The sequence below is a fragment of the Columba livia genome, chromosome 2 (genome assembly GCF_036013475.1).
Source record: "Columba livia isolate bColLiv1 breed racing homer chromosome 2, bColLiv1.pat.W.v2, whole genome shotgun sequence".
Lineage (NCBI taxonomy): Eukaryota > Metazoa > Chordata > Aves > Columbiformes > Columbidae > Columba > Columba livia.
This window is the reverse complement of record NC_088603.1, coordinates 136,226,188-136,251,686: the sequence shown is the minus strand read 5'-3', so window position 1 is coordinate 136,251,686 and position 25,499 is coordinate 136,226,188. Positions and strand designations below refer to the sequence as shown.

The window sequence follows — 25,499 nt, the reverse complement described above, 5'->3', positions numbered from 1 at the left end:
ATCTTCGAAGTTCTAAACTACCACAGAAGGTTTTGCAGTTTCTTCAGTGGCACAGCTGCCATGCTCAGTCTCCAGGTATATTTTAAAATTGGATCTTATACAAATTGTTGTGTATATATTTGCAAAGAATACCTTTATGAGCAACAAATATTGAGTTCTGGTTAATCAGAGAGAAAGTAATTGTAACAGTTACAAATCCAACATAAATTTATAAAGAAGGTTGCTGGATGCGAATGGGCTAATCGAAGTAGTACACACATTAAATTCACGGCGGATCAGGAATTGGCCCATCCTCATAAGGCTGAACCCTTGACAACACCTGAGATCAAGTAATCCACCTCAGCTGCAGACCAGAGGCATCTAATTAAATCACTGCTGCAAGACTTGTAAAATCATTTTCTCTCAGAAGAAAACAGAAAGCATGAAAACCCAACACGAAGTCTACATAGGTAGAATGAAAGCAAAATATGTTCAAGTGCTGCTGAGCACTGAGAAAGCTAGTTGAGTGCCTCTTCAGCAGCCTAGTATCTTACATCTGAACTGTAACCAGAGACTGCTATTTTTGAGAGAATGAGCCAAAACAATCATATTCTCATTTGTCACTCACCCTTTCAGTGCTTTTTATTGGCCTGGAGTCAGTTATTTTTACGTAGGGTAGTATCAAACTTGTAGAAAGAAGTTATGTTGATCTGACAGACTTTTTTTAATTAATGGGTTGTCACAAGGTTCAGCAAAGAAGTCATAAAAATATCAAAGTTTTCTTTGGCCAATTATGCAACATGGTTATAGTATATTCCAGGACAGATAGAATTTAATCATTCTTCAAATCTTAGCAATAATGTATTGTAGGCACGTTTTTCTAATAAGTCAAAACAAAATCCAACTTCAAAATATGCTGGTACTGTATTAATTTAAAAAAAAAAAATCCTAAAGAGTGAGAAAGTAATCAGGACATATGGACTTATGTTGAATTCTGCATATATCAGAAGGTATCGGAAGCACTGAGAGGTACTGTGACTGCATATGCAGAAGCTGCCTCTGAAACTCTGTGGACAGTGTTTCCATGTAGACCTCTTAATTTCATGAGGTCTACTCATCTACCACTGAGGGGAGTGTGAAATGGGAACTTGGTGGGAATAAAAAGCATATAAGTAAGAGAAGTGAGAGCATACTCTCTGAGGCAATGGCTAAACAATTAAATATTAACATACTGTGACACTGAATGTTTCTGTACCACTTTGGAAACAGATTACAAATAATCCTTTCTGTTGCAAACTGAGATGATCAGCTATTGCCTGTGTGGGTAGAGTTCATTTCACTCAGCATTTACCACCTACTGCGCAGATGTCTACAGCTGGAGGAGCTGTCTAGATTCCCACCATAATCAATGGAGATCTGGTTATCAGAGTGGGGGGAGTTTAGGAGATGTTTCACCTGACTCCTGCCTGATTACACTGCCGCGTACTTCAGGAAGAGATGAATCATGCCCTAACTGGACTTGACTGATCAGCTCTGTACTGTCTATAGTGCAAGGCTGTGATGACTTGCTCAGATGAAGAGCCCTTGCTGCAGTCACTAGCACATAGCCAGAGGGAGAAACCTATAAAAGTCCTGTTTGTTCAGGGGATGCCTTGGCAGAGAAGATGCTGGAGTCCAGGAGGAAGCTCTGGCTCCAGGGAGGCTGCACAGCATGCCCATGCATCCCCATCCTTCTGCAGACACTACTGATGCATGCCTGTGTCCTCAGGGCACCCTTCATCAAACTTTACAATTCAAATACTGAAGTGAAAACCACTACAGCCATAAATCAGGAACTGTTTAACAGTAAAGTGGTATGGTAGTTCTTTAATATAATTTTTCACAAGCGTTCCACACACAATGCTTGAGAAGGTATTTGTTTGCACAGACTTCTCTGGAGACAGATGGACTGATATAAATATTATTCTTTAAAAAGATTTTATATGGCAATCACACTTTCAACAGATTAAGCATTTGCAAATTCCTTCCCACCCCACTGGGACTAACTACAGCAAAACTAATATAAATCAGGGTAGCACATTCACTAATGTGGGAAGGATAGAAAATCTCCCTAGGATGTCATAAGCTGGAACCATTTGTGTAAAATTAGATAATAATTAGAAAAGACAGCTTGCTACTTTTTGGAAAATGTTTTATATAGCAAAGCCCTCAGTACTCTTTCATGAATCAGGGTACCTATTTGATGAATACCTGAACAAAACTAAAAGTTCATCTCCCTCCTGATGATATAGTATGTTTAAAAGTTCTAAAAATACATTAAATTGCACCAGTGAGCTCCAAAATTCCATGGAAGGCCCTCCCTGGGCCCTCTCCTCCAGCTTATTTTGACAAAATGGATTGACAGGGTGATGATTTGATGACTTAGAAACTCACACTGGCAAGATCTTGGAGGACACTTGTCTAAAGTGAGACCCTCCTGGTTGGATCTACTTGCTGAATTGGTAACATTCTTTATATCCTTATATTATTTACAATTCAAACATCCATAACTACATTTCCCATCATGGCACCATGCAGGGAATGTGGTTTTTTACTATAAATTGTTGCCATTCTTTCTATTTTAGAAGTCAGGCGTACAACTTAGCTCTGCTCCATCTGTAGTCATTTCCTGTTTAAGTCATTTATACAATTTTTAACATTCTTTTCTCTTTAAATACCATAGTGTTTTTCTGTTGAACACATTAAATCCCCATTGTATAATTCATGCATGAAAATAATTCTTACTCTATTGTCATTTTTCACTTAGAGGGTCACATTCTCAAATATTTTTTTCCCCATCACTTTCAAGTCCAACTGTTAACAGCAAATAAAACATTTTTCTTCAGCAGTCCATTACCAGGCAGTAGCCTTTGCCTAGTTTAAATGGCTGCAGCTCATCTGGGATGCTCAGCCTTAAAAACAAGAGTTAACAAGAACTTCATGGGCCTTTTTGTTGACACTAGGAAAATGCACTGTCAAGCAGGAGAATAAAAAGGGAAGTTAGTCAAGAAGTAGGCTGGCATAACACCGAGGACCTGAAAAGTGATATGCACTCACAGAAGAATTCCAGATCATCTTCCTTGTAGTTCCCCAAAACAGGCAAACATTCAAGACAAGTCATTGTCAAGTTAATGTACAAAACACAGATAACACAGGAATCAACACCCTAGAAACAGCCAAAAGATGAGGACAGCAAAGAGAGGACAAATACTGTTATTCATACAGTTATGTATTTAACATATCTAGTGGAAAAGAGCAATTATTAATCTGAAATTATTGAAATCATGCAAGAAGGTACAGAGACTGTCAGAGACCTTAAGTGAAGCAAGAGACTTTTGAATTTCATACAAGTATTGTGAATGGCAGGAAAGGGTTCTTTGGAGTAAGGGCAGTGAGGTTCCTGCTGGAAAGAAATTTGAGAGGTGGGATGTAAAAACAAGACATTCCCGAGGGCTAATAAAGAACAAGTTGAAAGAAAATTTAAACAAATATACATAATAATATTCAGCTAATAATATTGAGTATTAGCTACCCAGGTCTGTCAGCCTATCTGTTACTTTGGACTCAGCTGTTCCTAAACATTAAATCTTCAAGAAAAAGCAATCCACGGCTGAAAGGAGAGATTTCATGGACTCACAGAATACCTTCAGTTGGAAGGGACCCATGAGGAGTTAAACTCCTGAGCTGTACCTTTCAGGCTGTACCTTTTACATTTAACGGAATTATGTTTTATAAAGAACTAATCAACAGATAAATATTACTCTTCTTATTTGTATTCAATGAGAATCTTAAAGAAATGCAAAGGAACAAGGTAACAAAAGCCATAATATCCTGTTTCTACGCACAAAAAGTTTTGTCAGACCTGTGAGCATAACAAACCTGACTTCTATGTTACATGACACACGCCCTTCAAAGAACCAGTTCCAGAAAGGACAGCTGCTAATTATTTCAAAATGGTTTTTTTTAAGAGTTTCTATCTTCAAAACACTTTGGATAACCTGGGTAATGGGACTGATTCATTTCTAATGTGTCGTCAGTTGCTGGGGTGAATTTTTTCAGGTCAAAGTCGACAGTATTGTGTTTATTCAAACCACTGGGCTTGGTGAGGCTCCTCAGACCAGGCAGCAATGTAAGATGAACGTTTATAGCCTTACTTCAGATTGTGGCATTTAAAGCAAGATGATTTACCCTGTCAGACTAAGGACTGATGGTACAACTATTTGAAAATAAATCATCGTTCAAGTACGTCCAGTTAAACAGATAAGCCCAGCAAACTCTCTCTCTCTACAACCTTTCTTCTTCTCTATAACCATCCTTAGAAATAATGACAGATGTCAGAGGTATAATAATCAACTCCTTATCCATCCTTTCTGCCAAAAACACTAAAGCAAAATCAGTCAGGCTAGTCTATCTATCAAGATTCATCAACTTTAAAGAGCTTCCAGAATATCCTACTGGAAAACTTAAATACTTTCTACCTCAATGCACTGATAGAGAAGCCATATCTCTCTCCCATAACTACCAATTTTCTTGAGCTGGCTGTCTCCAAAATAATTCTTGATTCACATCATCTACCCCTTGGGACCCCGGAAATCTAGGTTATGATGAAAACCATATACACTACAGGTGGTAGAAAATATTTTCGGAATTTTACTACTTGAGGAACATAAGATGTCATGAAAGATAGAGCTCTTCTTTTGAATGATTAAATAAAATCAAAATCCCAGACTTTTGTGACAAAATGTGAAAAATCTCACATAGCCAAATGATGTTATTTACTCAGTTCTGCTTTCCATACTGAAATCAAGTGTTCTATAAAATATGTTTTATTCAGTCTAGACTTACCATTACTGCTGTAGAATATTAAATCAGATATTACCTCCAGTAACCTATATCTCCCACCACAGTGGAGGACAATATGACCAAAATACCTTTCTGAATATTTGTTAACTGAAGCTGCATAAACAGAAATTCCAAAAGCTTTATGGAATGTCAATATGTATTTATGTAAGTGGTTGGTGCTCTTGGTTCCACTAATTGCCCAATACATTCAAAAACTTCCACAGAAGAGAAAACTAGGAGTCTTCTAAACAGGGACTCATAATTAGTGCTTGCTAGGAATTCTGTGCAAATGTAAGTCAGACTATTCAGACTTTGTATTAAACTGGATTTTCATACTATGTCTCTTTCCATCTATCTGCTTTTTCTGATGTGTTCCTCCTCTCATACTAGAGTCTTTCATTATGATCAAACAATAGATATCCTCTTTGCAAAATCTGAAAGAGTTAAGGCAATTTACCTACAGAACTCTAGGACATATATCTTTCTGCATCTCTAGTGTTTATGGTTCTGTTTGTCCTGTACAGTCATTCCATATCCCCAGAGGACAAAGATACTGAGATCTCTTTGATAATACTACAATAACAAAAGCAAGCTAACCAGCTTGAGAGGGCACAGAAAATTAGACACACTTCTCCTCAGTTTAACCTGATCTGTCTGTATACTTATCTTTAGCATTAAATTAGGAATGATTCTTTATCATTTACTAAAATTCTGATTCTTTTAAATACAACTAACATTACAGATGCTGTGATTCTGAGATAGAAAATACACCAACAGCACACAAAAACCCTAATAATAATAGCTTGCACTTGTCTCTTCTAAGGCAACAGAATTATTAAAGTTTGGTTAGATATTAGTTAAAGGTTCTCAGAAAAACCTCCTTAGATTGTTTCACTTACCCAGTCTATTTTATCCACATTCCAATATTTTTTTAAGTCACGGAACTGCATTAGCATTCCCTTCAAGCCCACAACAATAATGCTTGCTAGTACACACTGCAATGAAATAAGAAACAAAAGACTTTTGCAGAATTCATAATGAAAACAAATGTTCTTTCTTCAATTTAGCAGTCAATATCATGATTAAATTATATAAAAAAAAATGAAGTTAGTGTTTCAAAAACAGGATAAGCACTGCTTTCTTTGTGGCATAAATGTAACAGTATCAAGCCTATTTTTTCTGTCCTGCAGGCAATCTATAGGCCACCTGACTGTGAGGAAAATGTCAGAAACTTCAGGATGTCCCTAGACTCTCTATGTGTCAGCAGACCAATGAGTCTGGAGAACTCAGAAGCAAATCAGTACTCAACTTTTACACAGTGAAGAATTTCAATTCCCCTTCTTCATCACCTAGACAAGGTCTCTAGAGCAAAAAATCCATTAACTTTGAGGCAAACAAAATAATATATTATTCTCTAAATCAGAAAGCGGGAGGAAATGGTTGAAGAAATCATTTGAAGCCAAAAAATATGGAGTAAAAAGCAAAGGACTTGCAGTGCACAGGTGGAGAGGGAGGCTGAAAAAAAATCATAGAAAAGAAATAAAATATAAAAAACATATGATTTTTTTTTTTTTAATTTAGGCAAAAAAGCCTATAGGAAACCAGTCAAAATTTACATATAATTCATACAAAAAAAATGAAGGGAAGAAAGCAGTATGATGAAAAAAATGGCATATTGTTCATCACTCTTTAAGTGCCCTTACTTTGCATGGTTAAAATAAGCTATAAAAGGATCTGTGGTTTTGAAAAGTGAAAAACTTCATTTGATATTGTAAACAATAGCACAAAGTAAATGTAAAATACAGTTGAGCAAAAATTTCATATACAAACATGAAAGAATTATGGATAACTTTGGAGCTATATTTTATATCTTTGGCATGCCTCTAATTAAAATTAAATATTAATTTGTAATACCAAAAGCTAGATATAGCTTATGTGAAAACACACCATGTCGCTTTACAGAGTCTTAGTGTTGAAGATGTATTCCATGACAGAGATAAAAGAATATCTCATAATCTTTCTGCAATTCAGGTTAGATCACTATCTACAAAAATTTGTGTCACATCTATTTGAAAAGCGAAGTATACATCATATACATAACTAGAGAAAAATTGTGGATCTTTTTTAATTTCTACTGCATTTTGTCAATTTACAAATCCACAGCAATCTGCATGTATTCTTTTCATAAACTATGTGCCAAAATTACGTCGAAGAGAAATGCTTTCTTATATACTTATGTGATAGCCTATATATGCAAATACATATGTGTAAAATCTACATATATTATACTGTCACCTCTGTATTTTATGATTTTGAGACTTGCTATGCCCTTACTATTCTTTCTCCCATTGAAATTAAACAGAACTCATTTAAAAGTAGTACTGTTTTTCACTGAAAAAAATTAAGTAATTAGAAAACATTTAATATAATCTTTAAAAAAGAAGATAAGTACTGTACCATAGGCAGCCAGTACAGCATAGGTCCAATGGCATAGATCACCACAAGAATTAATACACAAGAGATAAGGCAAGCCACCTAAAACAATAAAAAAGCGGATCATTCAGTCTAACAATAAAACAATATTAAAACCTATGAAAAGGCTTACTCATCAGTAAGGGATCTCAACACCCATGCTAGACCCTGCTGACACACACAGACACCAACCACGGCATCACTTACACTCTCAGCTGTTCAATGGAGCGTGTGTGCAATATCTCATCCCAGAAGTTTCACAGCACCCACTGTCATTCTGTGTCATATTTATGGTCATGCGCCCTATATTGCACCAAATAACAGATCTGCCATAGCACTGACCAAAATTATATACAGAGAACTGTGTCATCATTTTTGCGCAAGAGAAGATTTCTAACTTCTTTTATTGGGATCAACACTAAAAGGAAATTATTATGTTAAGTCAGAAACCACCAATGATTTCATGTTAATATCAGTGAGCTTTACTTTAGAAAATGTAGGAACATTTTTTTTTAGTATATTAAAAATTATAATTAATGCAGGTGACATGAATCCAGACAAATATATGGTCTAAAAATTAGTATTGTGTAGTATTAATCTGATGGAAAACTACAATAAAATTGCAGCCTCCTACTCCACTCTGGCTGCTCAAAAAGCAGAGTACTTCTGCTTTCATTAAGATACAGTCCAGATTCACAGAAGGTTTTTGACGATAAGTAGACAGATGCTTGCTTTATTTTTATATTGATAATATGTTTCTTTACTAAAATAATTAGGTATCATTTTAAGAGACAAGTTGTTAAAAACAAAACCAGACAAGTTGTTAAAACACTAGAAAATTAAAGCCATGGCGTACTTAAAAATACCATCAAGAAGCACAGACAGAGTGTTTACAGGAAAAGAGACACCAAATCTGCTGGTAAAGCCACAGGGAACTTTTCCCTCTTTCTGCCTTCCCAAAAAGGAAAAAAAAAATAATAAAAAGGTGAAAAAGGTGTTGATTATGCTTGAAGGACACAAGGACACTTCTAGCTCATGATACAGTCCCTCGCTTCTGTTTTCTCCCAGAACAAGATAACACTGAAGAATAAATGACAACACTGAAGAACAAATGACATCACTGAATCCCAGGTATAACTGTTGGAGAAAAAGGGGCTGCTTTGAGCCCCTGAAATGCTCCTTGCATTTCTTCCATTACATGTGCCAGAGTAAACTGACTTCTCTTTATGTAGTCAAAGCAACCCCTTGCTCTTCTTTTTGCCTATGATCTGACCAACATTTATTAGTGGTGTTCTCATGTCTTCATTCTACTCAGACAGCCCCAAAAAAGGTAGGAGAGAGAGTTTTATGTTTATTAAAATACTCTCATAATGATAACATGTGGACATACTCTTTTGAATTAAGGCTCTGCTACACTGTAAAACCAATGGATAAAACCAAGCAGAGCCTTGTTATTTTTAACACGTACTTCCTAACTTGAAATCAAACTATGGTGGTTTCTTTTTCCATTTCATGTATTTAATAACCTTCTACTGGGGCCTTTACCTACATGTACCAGAGCCAAAGTGCTCAGATATCCTACATGCCTTCACGTTATAGGCCTTCAAGTATAGGTCTTGAGGTTACCTTACATCTTCCTTGGAAAAGCCATGATGCAGTATAACTGCAAATTGTACAGACAATATGTAAACAAGTAACAGAAGAGGATGCCTGTGAGGACGAGGACACCTGGTATGACATTGAATCCAAGTCAAAGATACGAAATAGCTAATAGCAAACTGGTAGCTAAGCTATTTGCATATAAATGTTTTTTAAAGATCATTATTGGATAAATTATTCAGTATGATTAATCAAGTTCAGAGTAATTAGCCTAATTAGCAGGTAATTAATATGTAAAGTTTTGAAACAAAGCCCTGTATCATTTCTAAGTATTGTGGTGTCTGCATGAGAAATAATTGCAGGACATGGTCAAGAAGAAACAGCACCTCTTAGCTGTACTTAGGCATGTCAGTTGTACCTCATTACGCTTTTCCTCATAATTAATGACCTTTACATAGGGAAGAGCAACAGTTATAAAAAGACAAACAAACAACAAACTCCAAAGGACACAACATTTATATGGCAGGATGCCACCAATGGACACTTGAGTTTCAGAGGAAAGAGGGAGATGCAGTGCTTAGGGGGATGCCCCACTAATGTCCCTGTTTCCATGGCCCATGAGGTGCCACCATATACAAGGGTCACAGAAGAGGAGTTTGCTACATCTCTTGTTCATGGGCATGATTTTGACAGGTAACAGACTCACAAGGTCCCAATTATAATTTTCATCAGTTGCAGTTCCCTGTTTTCTGACCTACTGCAAGGAGAACTTGTGGGCTTCATTTCCAAAAGTAGGAAACAGCCCAAAAACTCCTAAAAAAAACACAGTGTCATCTCTATGGGCTCAAGGTATACCGTGGGACAGGACAAGTATACCATGTCGCAAGGCAGAAGTTGGGAGCCTGTTTTTAATTTTGTTTTGCTTTTTTTGTTTGTTTGTTTTCCTGAAAAGCAGCTCTTAGGGTTACTTTCACTTTATTTTGAAAATCAGATAGAAGCACTAAATTAAATCTGAGTTTTGCTAAAACTTCCATTTCACCTGTACCATTAAATCTATTAAACACCATTAGAGGGCAGTTTTGTTACAGTGCTGACAAATTCACATAAATCTGAAGGGTCTTGTATGTAGTTTCCGACAGTCTGAAAACACAATTCCTAACCTCCTAACTGGCACAGACTTTAGAGTTTATATTGAATCAAATAGGCAAAAATGAACAAGTGGAACCATTAGCTTTTCTCATAAGACAGTTGCTTGTCAAATGCAATTCCATGCAGATTGTTAAAAATGACAGATCAGAGTCATTTCCCAGGACAGAGGAAAAGGGAGAATAGGAAAATACAATGGATAAGTCAGTAGAAGTTCCAGTGAGAAGTATCTTAGCCTTAATTCCACTACATACTTTAACCCATTACCTGTGTTTTGGCACCAGTACTGTATAAAAGTGCCGTCCGTCCCATCGCTGCAGCACTTGGTATGCAAAAGAAAAATGAAGGAATCACGTTGCTGAGGCCATGAGCCAAAAATTCCTGCAAAGTTGTTAAATAAAATATGGGTTTTTTTCCTATTGTTCTGTCATTTCAACCCTTCTTGCCAACAAAGGAGTCCCCAATGTAAATATTAACGATGACAATGGATGGCCATATTTTTCAGGGGAAAAAAATCACATATATATACATGATAAAAGATGTCCCAACATAATATATCTTCTAACATATCGGAACCAAGTTGAATGATAGAGCTGCTGAACCAGATTCATCAAAAGGAAGAGGCACATTTTGTTCACAGAATAAATGGTATTGCTAAGTTTTGAAGATGAAATTCAGCCAAAATATCTACATCTTGATCCACATCTGCTTTTTAACAGGCCAGAGTCTCAAGTAGTGGGATCTGGACAGTGCCCAGGTTGTTTCTGGCTTACGACTCTATTGGAAAAAGACAGCCAGTGATTTTTTTTTCTTTTGAGCATGCTTTAGTGAAAGTGAAGTATGGTGGCAATACTATCGGTATGCTGTCTTTCCTTACAAATATATTTGGTGTTTATCCAGAGTCAAAATGCAGTCATGTCTGAACAGAAAGGAAAAGAAGAAAAAGTGGGGAAGCCACCTTGTATCTGCAGCCTGAGCTGAACAGCATTTTCTAAGCAAGCGCCCTAACCTGGCTGCCCAAAATACAAGGAGTTCATTCATCTGCTGAGGGCAACGTCCAAGACAAGACGTCAGTACTGCTAGAAGTGCTTAGGACACAAACGGCATTGTATCCAGCCAGGGCAACACCTCATTATAACATTGGCTTCAGAGCACAGGAGAGCACCACCTTAAAGCTCCCCAGATATCGCTGCACATCCACATGCCACCAGGCAGATTCCTGTGCCTGGCCCCTGAATGCAACACAGCTGCACCAGACCACTGCCCTCTGTTGTCATGGAGGTTTTGCTCTTTTGCTCCATTATATGATGCAGGCATACATGTAGTTTCCAACACCTTGGTAATTAAGCTGTGCAGGCTATAAGTTTTCCAAAGGTGCAGAAAGACATGCAGGTTGCGGTGCTGCATTTAGCACCCTTGAGACAATGCAACATTTTGCCCTAAAGCCTGGCCTGTATTAAGCTCAAAACATTTTCCCTCTGCTACATAGAAAACATGACTCTGAAGCGTCAACAGAAATTCATGACCAAATATATTCATTCTGAAAAGTATCTGAGAGACTTGAGTAGACAAGAACATTACCACCATATTTTCCAATGACATAAGAGTTGTAAACTGAGGTAGCAAGACTGACCTGTCTAGCTAGGGTGTTCAGAGACCTCCAGCTGCAAAACTAACTGTTCTTCTTTCAACCTTACATCATTTATTCCAAATCACTTAAGACAAAGGCAGGGACAGCATTTTCATCACACAGCACTATTGCCAGTTATCTAAAATTGAGCATTTCTTACAACAGTGCTTAAATTATTGACTCAATGGATTTCCAGTTAGCTTGGTGTTACCCACCCACCCGCCATGACCAGTGGTGGGGTAGTACAGAAAGTAACATACCACTTTTGTTCCAGCATGTCCACTGTAATGTGGAACTCTGCACTCTCCTACGGCTGCAAATTTGGCAGCACTTTCTGAACTCACCCTGCTCCTTTTGTACAAATAAACCTTTATTTCAAATGAGATTTCTACTTTGCATAACTTCATTTTATAAAATCAGGTATGTCCTGATGCTATAAGTATCTGGTTTATTTTTAGAACTACTTTGTTTCTTTAGTCAATGGTTGATTTAACATCTTAACTGGTCTTCGAGAGCTCAGCTGCCAGAGGAGAAGCTGTCCCGTCTTAGAGCACTAGAAAACACATTAACACCCAAATGCACCAAATTATAAGATTATCCTGAAGGACGTGCTTCCCCAAAAGGAGCAACTTAACCAAGTGGGGCATTCTGCAGAGCTGATGCGAACTAGATTCGGGTTTTACTGTAATCACTCAAAGGTCTCAGAATGCATATAGAACTTACCCTTTCCTAATGGATATTCATCTATATTTCCAGAATGGCGAAACAATTTCAAGGATTACTGAGGCTAAGGAGAAAGAGTTTTACCTGGTTGTCATCCACAGTGTATTTGAACTTTTTAGCAGAGCCTTGGGCTAGAGCTAATGATGCTACATAACCCACCAGTGCTACTCCAAAAGCTTCAGTGACTACTTCAGGCAGGACATTAATGGGTGGTGCTTTTGGTGATGGTATCCTACAAAAAATAAAGACAGTCCTTTTTGCAAAGCCTGGTACATAGCCTTGATATACCTGCAATTTATGAAAATAAAAGAGAAACAATCTTTCCAAGTACTGCTAATTTTTTAAATACTTGTGAAGTGACATTTTTTCAATATTCTAGATTAATAAAATCTCAGTCTGTGGGGAAGTGCAGGGGAGAATTTGTATGGGAATATGAAACTATTTCAGATGGAGTCTTCCATTTGCAAACTTCAATTGGAGAAATTATGAAGGGATCCTTACAAAATAACTCTCACACTGAAAGATAATTAGCAAGCATTCCCTAGTTTTCTTATACACGGTATTCCTTAACAACCCTTAGAGTTTCAACATACCTTCCAATATCTAATCTAACTTCTCTTTCCATCTGATTATAGTGAATACATGTTTTCCTTATCTCCAAGGCCATGGAGAAAAAGGTATCTCTATCTGCAGTCAGAGTGTTCTTTTCTAGATTAAGCATATCTAAATCCTCCACTTTTCCTCAGAAGTCACAGTTTCTAAAATTACTACATAAGTGAGTGGAGAAGAACGAAGTGTAGTAATCTACAAACCTTATCTCATGGCAAGTCCTTTCTGCTACAATAACCCACGGCAACCCTCAAAAGCAGGTTGCAACAATCTCATCGAGAATGCTCTGCCCTCCTGCTATATAGATCCATTAGCCATCACCACGTACTTAGTACCTGCTTTTTATTCCATAAAGTAAAAAAAAGCTATGAAAATGTACAAGAAAATCTGCATACAGATATAGCTTGTTAACATGGGGTTGAATTGTGAGAGAGTATTTGAGGAGGTTGGAAATGAACATAATAGATTTTTGCCATTTCTTATTTCAGAAAACTACTTTGTCCTCTTCAGAGACTGTTCTCGGAAGTAAACATATTTAAAAGCCACAAGCTAATAAAAAACACATTACCCATCAGGAATATGTCCCACAACTTCTAGCCCATAGACGTATTCCATGTCAGCATAGTAGCAGGCAACGGATGTAGCAATTATCTGTTGATTCAATACAGAATAAAATGTTATATTTCTGTTGCTTTTAGCTTCTCACATGGTCCCTATTATTGCCATACATAAACACATGACAGTGTTCATACAATTTCTTCATACGTCAATCCAGTAAGACAGGGAAGTATATTCCACAAATTTTTGCAAATGTGAAGGAGCGGCAAAATAAACTAAGATCTGCTTATTTGCTTAAACCTTAAAGTAGGGATTTATAATGCAATAGCTAATTTCAATTTAGTCCATGCCATGTGAAAGGAAAACTGTAAGGAAAATTACAGAAAGCAATAGCATAGATATTTAACTTTGTAGTACATAAATAACAAACAACATCTGAGCCACAACTCCCTAGCATAAGACTTGCCTGGAGTTTCAATGTGCAAGCTACGTTTCATTTTCCATATCAAACTTCTTACACTTTAACATTCTAGAGTTCATTTTCTTGTGATTGTGTAAAAACTTGTAAACACATGAAAAATATTATACAAATTGGGAGCATATGTCATTTCTTTCTTAATTGTTTAGCCAGACTGTTTCCTGTTCTTACATTCAACATACAGCCATGAAAAACAGCTATTCATATAATAGGTGGCAGGTGTGGCTGTGGGTAACTATAGACAACACAGTAAACTGTAACAGATTAGTTGTACCACTGAAAGCTTTGTAAAGCAAAAAGTCTGATTTTGTACTTACCAAAAGTAGATCAACGGGAAGAACAACTTTAATGTTTCTCTGAAATTTCTCATTCAGTTCTTTAACAAGAACAAGCACCACAATGCTCAGCAAGGAGAGGAGTAAAGTCTCCAGCTGAACTGATCCAATATTCTCAAATATGTAGGCATAAATCTACAGTGGGCAACAAATAAAAATCACAGATTAAAATATATGTCATTCTGGGTCACATATTCTCTGCAACTTCAAACAATTCAAAGTATCCACAAGAGCTGAATCAATACTGCAGGAGATGAGCCACCTGACAAGCTGGCCTTAATTTAAGCTTTTGCAAGGAAGAATATCATCAATTTATGATTGCTAAAATATAATGGGCATTTGAAAACTCAAAAATATGTGGAAAATATTTATATAGATGTATTCACATATTTCTTTTGTTAGAAGCAAACAAGAAAATTCCAGCAAATACAATATGTATGCTTTTCATATTCAGTCTCATTAAATTCAGTGAGATAAATGAGTGTTGCACAAAAATGTTGAGAGATGCTTACATGTACAAAGATTTATTTTCAGTGTCCTCAGTTCATAACATCCATCAATTCTAATAGTAAAAGTTATTTCTGAGGAAGAATTTTAAAAATCAGAAAGGGGGAAGGGGAGGGAAAGAGGAGGAGACAGAGGAAGAACAAAAAGGGAAAGAAAATACAGTAGTGGCTGGATGAGAAAGAGGAGAGGAGAGGAGAGGAGAGGAGAGGAGAGGAGAGGAGAGGAGAGGAGAGGAGAGGAGAGGAGAGGAGAGGAGAGGAGAGGAGAGGAGAGGAGAGGAGAGGAGAGGAGAGGAGAGGAGAGGAGAGGAGAGGAGAGGAGAGGAGAGGAGAGGAGAGGAGAGGAGAGGAGAGGAGAGGAGAGGACAACAGGAATCTTCCTAGCTGCACATGTTCTTCAGGACATCCTCTCCAGTGCACAAGGTGATCCATCCAAATATTTTTCCAGAGTAGCTGCATTTCTTCAGCAGGGTGCACTCAGTCTTGTTGTTGGTTGCTCTTTCCCATTACAGAGTGCTCCATGGAACGCAATTTGATCAGGTCCAGACACTGCAAACACTAATTAGCTGTCAGGCTTTGTGTACACATGTTATTGGCTATTTAAATAACTAAAATTATCTCCTAAGTCCTGTTTCTTTCCCTAGCATAAACTTACAAGTTAAAAGCTGCAAAGCAAGATGTAAAAAGAGGGAAGGGCAAGATGGGGTGATTCACACATTAGTGGCAAGTGCTTTCCAGGGAAAACTCTGCATGGCAGGGTATAGAAATTGCTGATGCAAGGCTGTAAGGGATGGGATGCACTGGACCATGAGGTTCAAAGTCCTGCCACAGCAGGCTCTGGCTATGTCACTGCAAGTGAGAGTCAGACTGCAGTGTTAGAAAAAGAAGACCAGAACAGTGCTATGGAGCTGCAAATGGGAGGCACTCGGCTTTCCAAATGTTAAGGTGTGCACCATGCTCTAAAACATGGTTAGAAAAATATAGTTGGGTCTATGATGAAGAAAGGCAATATGGTGCTAAATATAAGGAACAAATAGAACAGAAATGTGGAATAGGCCTAGAATGACCAGTGGTGATGATCAGCAGGGATCTCTGGTGATGAATACAATGTTGTAAGTAACAGACTCAAAAGAATGCACTTGTCTTCATACCAGCACAGATGACACAGTGAACTGTAATGTCAGTTCCACTCTGAATTTAAGGGTCCAGAAAATGAGACATAAATCAGTATGATAACAGATTAACAGAAAGTAGTGAAAAATTTTACAAGTTTACTGGAATGGTTAGAAGCGCTGAAGAAAGTTAGAGGGAACTTCTGTCCCAATAAACAAAGAAATAATCCGATCCTTATCGCAAGTTATTTTCAGGCCTCATAAATAAAAGCAATAGTCTATTGACTGGATCAACAAGACGAATGCAAATGAATATAATACACATGCTTATTACAGCTGCAGAGGGGGCAGAAAAACAGGTCTGGTTCAGTCCCTTGGATTCTGCATTTATATTCTGTGAACTATTGTGTAGCTGAAACGTAAACCACAGAGAGAACAAAAAGTTAAAATCCAGGATGTAGATTAAGACTGCATCACAACTTCTTTTTAAACCACAACATTAAGAATAATAAAATCAAACAATGCACTAATAATACAAGCAAATAAATGATTTTCTCTGGCAACATCAAAGAAGACCACTAAAATAAATGAAAAGTGACACTTGTAGTTTTGCAGTTTTATCAAAAAAAATATTAGTAATTTTCTGCCTCAGAGATGCTAACATGGTTTGACAATAACATAATGCTAACATAATGCTAACAAGGTTTGACAATTTGGAGCTTAAATACATATATTTATACTGGACAGGGAAAAGTACTAGAAAAAATTTTCTTAGGAAAGAACCCTGTTCCAGCAGAAAGGTGGTCAAGATGATGATAACATTTTTTGCCACTGTTCTGATTCTGTCACTCCTTGAAGAGATTATATTCATCTTGAAGAATGAGTAAATTAAAATACCGTCCCATTTTTTCCCCTCTCATCTTTTCTAATAATATTTTCATAATCTATAAGGGGGAAAAAAATAGTTACAGAAAAAGAGACAAAATGTAATTTTCCTCACAAAAAGGAAAAAATAGTCCAGTCCTTTGAAATTTAGCCCTTGGTCTTTTGGTTAAGGATGCACAGCATAACTCAACACAAATGTTTGTCAAAAGTCAGGAAAACATTTTAAAATCAACTTGTTAAATAATATGATCTACATATGTCATAAATCTAAAGAATGTTAATCAAACCACAGTTTTTAAACACTTATTGCCCCACAGTAATCAGACAATATGTGGATTGTGTCTTGTGTGGCTTGGGACTAGTCTCTGTACCCAGAATTTTCCTAGAATGCGTTTTCAAGAGAGCACTGGACTTGGTTCAGCGCCTAAGCAGAACCTGTGATTAATTAGGACAAAAGGAGGCAATCTGGAAAACTCTGTTGCAAACTGTACCCACAAACTCAGCAAAGGCTGAGAAGGGAAGAAATTGATTGATTCCTAATTGTCAAAGGTAAAGAGGTGTGGGATTGTTCTGAAGTGTCTACTGAAGAGTCAGCATTAGCTACTTGTATTAATGGTGTTTAACTTCATTTTCCTAGCCAAAGTGAGACGTAAGATTGGATGAATAAATATAATTTTAATGAAGGATTACAAATAAATATGCATAAGCTTTTAGAATTTCTGTCTTTACAAACTGGCTAAAAAGCTTCCATTTAATCTTTAAATACATAGCCAAATATTGTCGACCTTTGTCACAACTTTTTCAGAATTTGTGACAAACAGTTTGTATGAACCACCTAGTGTACTCTTTGCTGTTTCTCTTCAAATTGTAGCCTTCAGTATGTTGTCTATATCAGCCAATAAATGAAAAAGAATAGGATTACCAATGCTTCATAATTTGTAGTAGTTCAATAGCACTGACAGTCCTGTGTCAAAAGTGTCTGTAGTACACTGAAATAATTGCACAGTAATACATAAATATTAAATCAATTACTACATCAGACTAAAGAGCTTCCGTTGACCAATCTGTTCCCAGATACTCGTTCTCTGAAAAACTAAAAACACCCATTTCATGATAGACTGACAAAGCCAGGAGACCATTACACAAAGCACTCACAGGCTTTTCAGGGAAAAAAAAGAGCATGTGGCTCCTAACATGAATGCGCTTAACATATACTACAACTATCTCTCTACACTCTACAGTACACAAGTTATACTGTCCAATCAGTCACTGTACTCATCTGAGGGGAAAGCGTAAATCCTAAATGTAAGCACCTAAAGCTCAAACTTGTAATAACGCTGACATTTTATTTAAAAGAAATATTCATAAATATTTTCATCACAAACATAATTATGAATCCAGTATTTTACGTAGTTTGATGCTGCACTTACTGAAATAATTTAAAAATTCTGTAGCACAATTTAGATTGATATTGGAGTGTATGAAGAAATTTTTTGTGTTATTATATATTTAACAAAATTTTAAAATACAGCAATCATATATTAATTGAGCTGTTTGCCTCTTGTTTTCTATTTTTATTGTAAGTTTTGCATAAATCTTTTTAATGGAAATGATCTGACAATATTATGAGGAATCAATGAATATTTTGGCAATGTAAATTTGCACATAAGTGAAAAAACAATATTCTAATGTTGCACATACATATAAATAGACACTGAATGTCCCTGTTCTCATGGAAAATGAATGGCTTTGATGTCCATTATATTTTTGCATACTTCCATAGGGTAATAATGGACATTGTAATGGTTTACCTTCTAGAAATAACTTGTATTCTGATGTAACAATGAAATCCTCTGAGCTCTTTTTTTTTTTTTTAAGGTACACATGAAAACCCAAAAGATTAATTTTAAAATTAGTATAGAGGCTGAAGCGAACAAAACAAGAGCATATTAGTTAAAACACTTAATACAGCTTAACAATAGATGACCTAATTACATTTTCAAAAATATTCCATTCTGATTTTTGCTAGACAAAGACAATACACTGTAGGAAAAACGTACAGACAACTATAGTGAACTGTATAGGGAACAAACTGGAGGCGGGGGGGGGAAAAGGTCTGATAGTGGGAATCTGTATGTTTTCTTCAGCTAGGTGCAGCAGCACCACAAGGATTTTGCGACAGACTTGCAACACAACCACACAACCACAAAAGACCCCATTTTGCAAAGTAGGTTTGTTCTGTTGCAGGAGTATATTTTGCAGTGCTGCATTTTCTCAGAAACTTGTGGAAGGATAAATATATCTACACATGGATAAAGGGCAAATATGTATATGTTTTTATGTTTTCAGATACTACATAAAACTTGATGACACTTTTTTCGTCCCTTGTAAAAATTAGTTCTTTACAGGTAGTCCTTCCTCACTATTTTTCTTCTTCACTTTCATCTTACCATTTCCATTTATACAATACAAATCAATGCTCCAATGTGCAGCTCAATTGAAGTGTTACAAACCATGTACAGGGAAAACGAAATTTAATAAATTACATAAACTATGTGTAAACACAAAACTCCCATAGGCTCAACACCACTGTAGCAGATTTGTTCTCCATATGCAAAATTCATTTTTACACATTTAATCATGATCTCACTTGCTATAAAGAATCCATTTCACTGGCCTTCTTTACTTTCAATCCTCCTATCACACTTTACTAAACATTCCTATTCTTGTTTTGCGAATCCAGAGGCTGCCTGAAGCAAAGCAATTGGCTTTGTGAGTGGGAGGTGTTTTGGAATGGAAAAAGAAAAAGAATATAAGCAAAAATACCCGTTGTTAGGTCTCAAGCATTTGCAGTAAAGAGCGCACGTCTGGAGACACATGACAAATTTGCCTTTCACTCTCTGGTTACATGTGCACACTAACATATATCTAATTAGTATAATTTTAATATAAAACTACCACCACATTAAAAAAAAAAATTTGTTAAAATCTAAATCTGTGGTTATGACTGAGATACTGGACCTTCTTAAAGTAATCCATAAGTCTGAACAGCTATCAGAAACTTACTTGTATGGTAAAATTGTCCATTCTAAATATGGAGACATTTTATTTTTCTATTAAGTTGTATAGAGAATTTTTTTGTTTGTTCATTTGTTTTCACACAATTCTACACACAATTCAGAACCTCAAAAAAAAAAAAAAGAAGAAAATTTTCATTTGGAAGATGTAAAAAGGGGGTTGATTTCAAAAGTGAAATGAAGGGCAAGGAACTTGTTTCAGATACATTAAAAAATACAAGGGATAAGGGAATTGAATTTCTTTCAAAGCATTTGAGTGACCTCATTTATGATATCATCAGCACACCACCATGGAAACATTTCTTCGTGTCACTGCTGTTCTTTATTATTGCTCATAATGTATGTTCTGATTATGCCTTGGCTCTGGTATTTAAGACCAGTCGTCTCTACAACTTGACAGAATTCCTATGTGTAAGTATAGTCTCCATGGAAACACCATGAAAAAGAGGCTAGTCACATTTTATATTAAGTGGTATTTATGAAAATGTTTTTAAAGAATTAAAAAACATTTTAATATACGATGAATCATTTGTAACAGTCTCACAACTGGCTATGACACTTTTAGTTACATATTTACAAGGCAAACTACTCATGTTTATTACATGCCCCTAATTCTCATTAATAAATTGGTCCTGTAAAAAAAACTTACCTATGGTTTATCCATATGAAATTTTGTCAAATTTATAAAATAATATGAAATAACATTCTAAAAAGTGACATCATCTTATCACAAAGTTCACAACAACACATTTCCCAAAATAATGAGAAAAAATAAAGAGCAAAACAGAGCAAGAAAGTATAGTGGCGAACCAGATGAAGCCTAACTTCATCTGGTAATCAATTCATTAACTGCTATCAGTGCAATGTAAATATCACCTCAGTAAGTAAATTAAGCTTTATTATGAGCAAAATATAATTTTGACAGATACTCTAGTAATACTATTAATGTTTCTGCCAAGAGATTATGCTCAAAGCACCTGAACTAAGGGTTTGCTGGAATAAGTTACCTTAAATAATATGTTCTTCTCTCTTTTATGCAATAAGATTATACAACTTTGTCCTTTAAGGTTTCAGCCAACAATATCTACTTTCCAAAGGGAATGACCATGACACTATATGAAAAAGCTGTGTGCATTTGATAAAAATTACCTTAAAGTTATATACTTGCTGTGTTTATGGCAAAGTAAGACCACATCATAAAGCAGTAGAGTAATTTTGACATGGCAGATCCACAAACCATGGGTCATGTTCCTTTTACCACAACGATCATCAGGTTTTGTTCAGCAAGATATGAAGAAAATATGTTGAGAATGAGATTTGGAATATATAATGCTATATCCTTCCCACATGCTGGTACAGAAAGAGTTAACCCCCCCTGTACAAGTGTGTAATTGCTCAGGTTAAGGAATGGAATTACTGATGGTGTAATGCACATATCTTAAATTGATTACTGTATTCTTTCAAAATAAGACACATTCCTGCTGATCCTTCATCAGGTTTTCCTAACCTCTTCTTATAAACAGACAGAGCAAGATGAAGGTTTTGGTAGTACATCTTTGGTTCACTTACACGCATCCATAAGAAATTTCTTACACTTATATATAGCCAAATAGTGCAATTATTTAAGAAAATGTTGGCTAGTGGAATAAACCATCTCTTTTATTGAACTCACATGAAAAAAGCCAAGTGGTCCCGATATATATGGCATTTTCATTCCCAGCAGATACTTCACTTGGGAAGTCACAACGTGTGTAGCTGCTCCTGTTGTCATCGCACTTATCACTGGTTCTGTTAACAAGAAGGTGGCACTACCCAATTGCAGCATAAACATTGCTACCTAAAAGACAAAGGTATGTGTATCAGCAATTATGCAGGTTCCTGATGATATGACAATGAGCCAGGGTCCTTTTAATAAACTGTAAGATAAGTGAGACAAAGATGAAAAGCAGAAGTCCTTTGGGCCCGTAGCACAAGTCTTACAAGGAATGGCTGAGGGAACTGGCGCTGTTTATCCTGGAGAAAAGGAGGCTGAGGGGAGACCTTATCACCGTCTACAACTACCTGAAAGCAGGTTGTAGGTTGCAGGGTGTTGGTCTCTTCTCCCAGGTAACAAGTGATAGGACAAGAGGAAATGGCCTCAAGTTGTGCCAGGGAAGGTTCAGATTGGATATTAGGAAAAAAACTTTAACAGAAAGGGTTGTCAGGCATTGGAACAGGTTGCCTAGGGCAGTGGTGGAGTCACCATCCCTGGAGGTGTTTAAAAGGTGTTTAGATGAGGTTCTTAGCGACATGGTTTGCTGCTAGAGTTAGGTTATGTTATGGTTGGACTTGATGATCCTGAGGGTCTCTTCCAACTGAAATGATTCTATGATTCTATGAAGGATGTGTCTAGCTGAAAGTGGAACCCACTGAAGCCATGTGGGTTTACCTGCATTGTTTTACTCCCATCACTAGTTCACCAGACTCTAATATTATTTTAGTAAGAAAAGCAGGCTCAGGGAAACTGTCTGCATGCAATGCTTATTATTCTCTCCTGCTCAAATACATGAGCACAATAAAAACCATAAAAGTTCAACATAGCAACATGAAGTAAATTAAATCAGACAGCGAGGGTGGTACTAAAACTCCTTCCTACTCCACTGATATTCTCCCTGAGTAAAAGGGCTGTATCTTGGTCCAGCTTACCGATTGCCAATTTGATTATATCAGGATTCCAACCTTAGTGATTTCAACAGTTACCAAATTTATTAGGTGCTAAGCTACGAGGATATGAGTCTCATGGTGAAAGCCCCATCATCCTGTGCAGCCCAGCCCTGTCCTGCTCCAAGTTTCTGTGCCATCAGTTTTCCCTTCCCACCCAGTCACACAACTGCTTTGCTCCTCCCGTGGACCCTTTGCCTCCTGATATCCCAGTGACCCCATGCATATGTTTCAATATACCATGATACTTGGTGCTTTCATGCTACATTATTGTAACAGCAAATACATCAAGTATTGCCAGTCCACTACCTCTAGTTATAGTACATCAGCTTCATACACTGAGGTCTCTGGTTTTCAGGTATTCCAGTAAGGGAGCTCCAGAGGTTGCCTCAGATGATGGAGGATATAAAAATACTGATGTTCTTTACAGAGAAACAAGGATGTTTGTGCAGTTATGTGTTCTGTTTGAACAAACTTCATAAACTTATATTAAAAGGAAACCATTTCAAGGACATTTAAAATCTGCATTCTGTGTATCTGAGAAATACTTGAACTAACTTAAAGTAGAATATGTGTATATAATCAGAAATTCTAAAACAGGAAGAGAAATTCAACACCTAATTTCATAAACACAATTCCGTATACAAGCTGGATTTCTCTGCTAGAAGATAGAGTAGACTTTGGCTCAGCTATATTTGACCTTGAAGACTATTTCAGCTTTTTTGCAATTTTTACAGAACTTATTTCAGTCTATAGACATATAATGAAAAAATAATATTTCTCTCTAATCAAGGAATCTGGACTACATCTGAATCTACCAATATTGTAGATACTTCATAGGAATATAGGACAAGTATTCAAAGTACTATTCTCTACTACTGTGTTTTCTCCCCTTATCCCAGACTGCAATCACACTTTTCCTCTAAAGAAAGAGATTTGACAGCCTTTAGTTCTTTGGACAAGTTTGTTATACACCTATAGATACTACTGTGGTTAGCATAACACTTAATCCTTTTCTGATCCACATTAAGATATTAAGTTACATTTAAATTATATCCCCTTACAATAAATTCTGAAGATTCAATAGATAAAAAAGCAGTTCCTTACTTCTATAATCTTTTGCATTTGTTATTCTACTGCCTGAAAAAGTTACATGCTCTTGGCACAGAGTTGTTTGTTATAATACTTTCTAAGAGGACTATTTTGTGTTTACCATACTGAATATCATCCATCCTGAATATCTCACAGTCTCTTTTGCTTTATTTTGTTTTGTTCTGAAGCTAAAAGAATAATTTTCAAATGTTATCAACCTTTATGCCTAAACACCATTTATTTTTTCAGCATAAATCTGACCTATATTCAGCAAGCTACAGGTTCAATAGCACAAAAGAAACAAAAATACCCAAGTGAGTGGCTTTTAATTTACCGCAGAAACCTCTAGTGAGCAATTCCCTCTTCCATTTGAGAGATTAAATCTGAGATTTTTTTCTCAATTTCCCACTAATAGCATGTGAATGGCTCTGCACTACAATCAGCATATTGATTGCCATTCAATATTAGACCCCAGTAATGATAATTACCGTTATACCCTCAGTGAGCAGTAATTTATTTAGTCAGGCCTAAAATCAATAATTACTAACTTCAGATATTTTGTTTAGCTGTTTGTTCTAACAGTGTGCCTATTCATGTATTTAAACAATGTTCACAGTAGTAAAGTTCAATAGGAAACAAATTCTCCATTCCCTGGAGAATTCTGGTTTGTCTTCTAAGATCCGTTTCTATTGTATGGATATGAAATTTCTAACTGTGTAATAGCTGAGTTTCCAGAGAATTAGATGAATGTTTATTTAGCTGTGGATTCAAAACCACAGAGACAATAGTGTGAAGTACATAATATCACAGAGCAACACCAGTTAATATTAGCATTTCAAAGAAAGTTATTATGGTGGATTATGGGGAAATGGTGTCACGACTGCAGAACTTAGCAACTTCAGCATTGCTCTCATATTTGCTTTTTTTTTTTAACTGCAATTTTTTTTACTTTAAATCTTGTGTTTGTGGAGGTTGTGACCTTACTTCACAGGTAGTAACTAAAAGGTCACATTTCAAACATACTTTTTACTGTTTATGTAAAATACATCCAAACCATGAGTATGGTTTGGGGTAGACAATTTCTGCAGCCACTCAGGTAAACAAGCAGCAGCCTGTGCTGGTCCCCCATCACTCACTGCAGAAGGGAGCTCAGGACTTCCAGAAACAATGGCAATGCTACATCAGCATGTACATCCTACTCTTTATTGGCATCGTAGCTAAATAAATATAATGTGCAGCTATATATCTTCCATGGTGAAGATCTAACAATGAAGCAACCAGAACAGAAAACATCAGGAAGGTGGGTGTAATTTTCTTGCTGTGGTCATAATGTAGATTTCCCATGTTGTTTTTTTATTTATTGTATTATTTTTCTTCCTTCTTGACGTAGAAAAACTACAGGGAAAACTGAAGTCAGAACAGCAAAAAACATAAAGTACAAAAAAAATGCCAAAGGTAAATAACTTTTGATTATTTGTACTAATACCAGGTTTTTCCTACACTGTAAAAGGAACAGAATTTTCACATATTTTAGGATTGTCTCCAGAATTATCAATATTTAGGTCCTAGGGCCTGGAAGAATATTTTAGAGAGAGTAAGATCACACTAGAAAATGTGGTTTAAGAGGTACATGGCTATAGTTTCTTTGTGCAGCTATTTCAGTACACCATACTATGTTAAAAGGTTCCTTAAAGAGTAACTTTCTTGAAATAAATTT

The 25,499-nt window shown here is 36.3% G+C and overlaps 1 protein-coding gene across 3 annotated transcripts in view; it reads right to left on the bottom strand.

The window, feature by feature from the left end:
• SLC26A7 (solute carrier family 26 member 7) overlaps positions 1-25,499 on the bottom strand; it is a 66,197-nt gene that overhangs the window by 16,670 nt on the left and 24,028 nt on the right. For all 3 annotated transcript variants that reach the window (XM_065053959.1, XM_065053960.1, XM_005499456.3), the window contains exons 5-11: positions 21,663-21,827; positions 14,393-14,545; positions 13,608-13,690; positions 12,515-12,662; positions 10,345-10,458; positions 7,318-7,395; positions 5,760-5,855 (exon numbers count right to left, since the gene is read on the bottom strand). In XM_065053959.1, the coding sequence (XP_064910031.1) occupies positions 5,760-5,855; positions 7,318-7,395; positions 10,345-10,458; positions 12,515-12,662; positions 13,608-13,690; positions 14,393-14,545; positions 21,663-21,827 (837 nt within the window). The remainder of the gene's footprint in view (positions 1-5,759; positions 5,856-7,317; positions 7,396-10,344; positions 10,459-12,514; positions 12,663-13,607; positions 13,691-14,392; positions 14,546-21,662; positions 21,828-25,499) is intronic.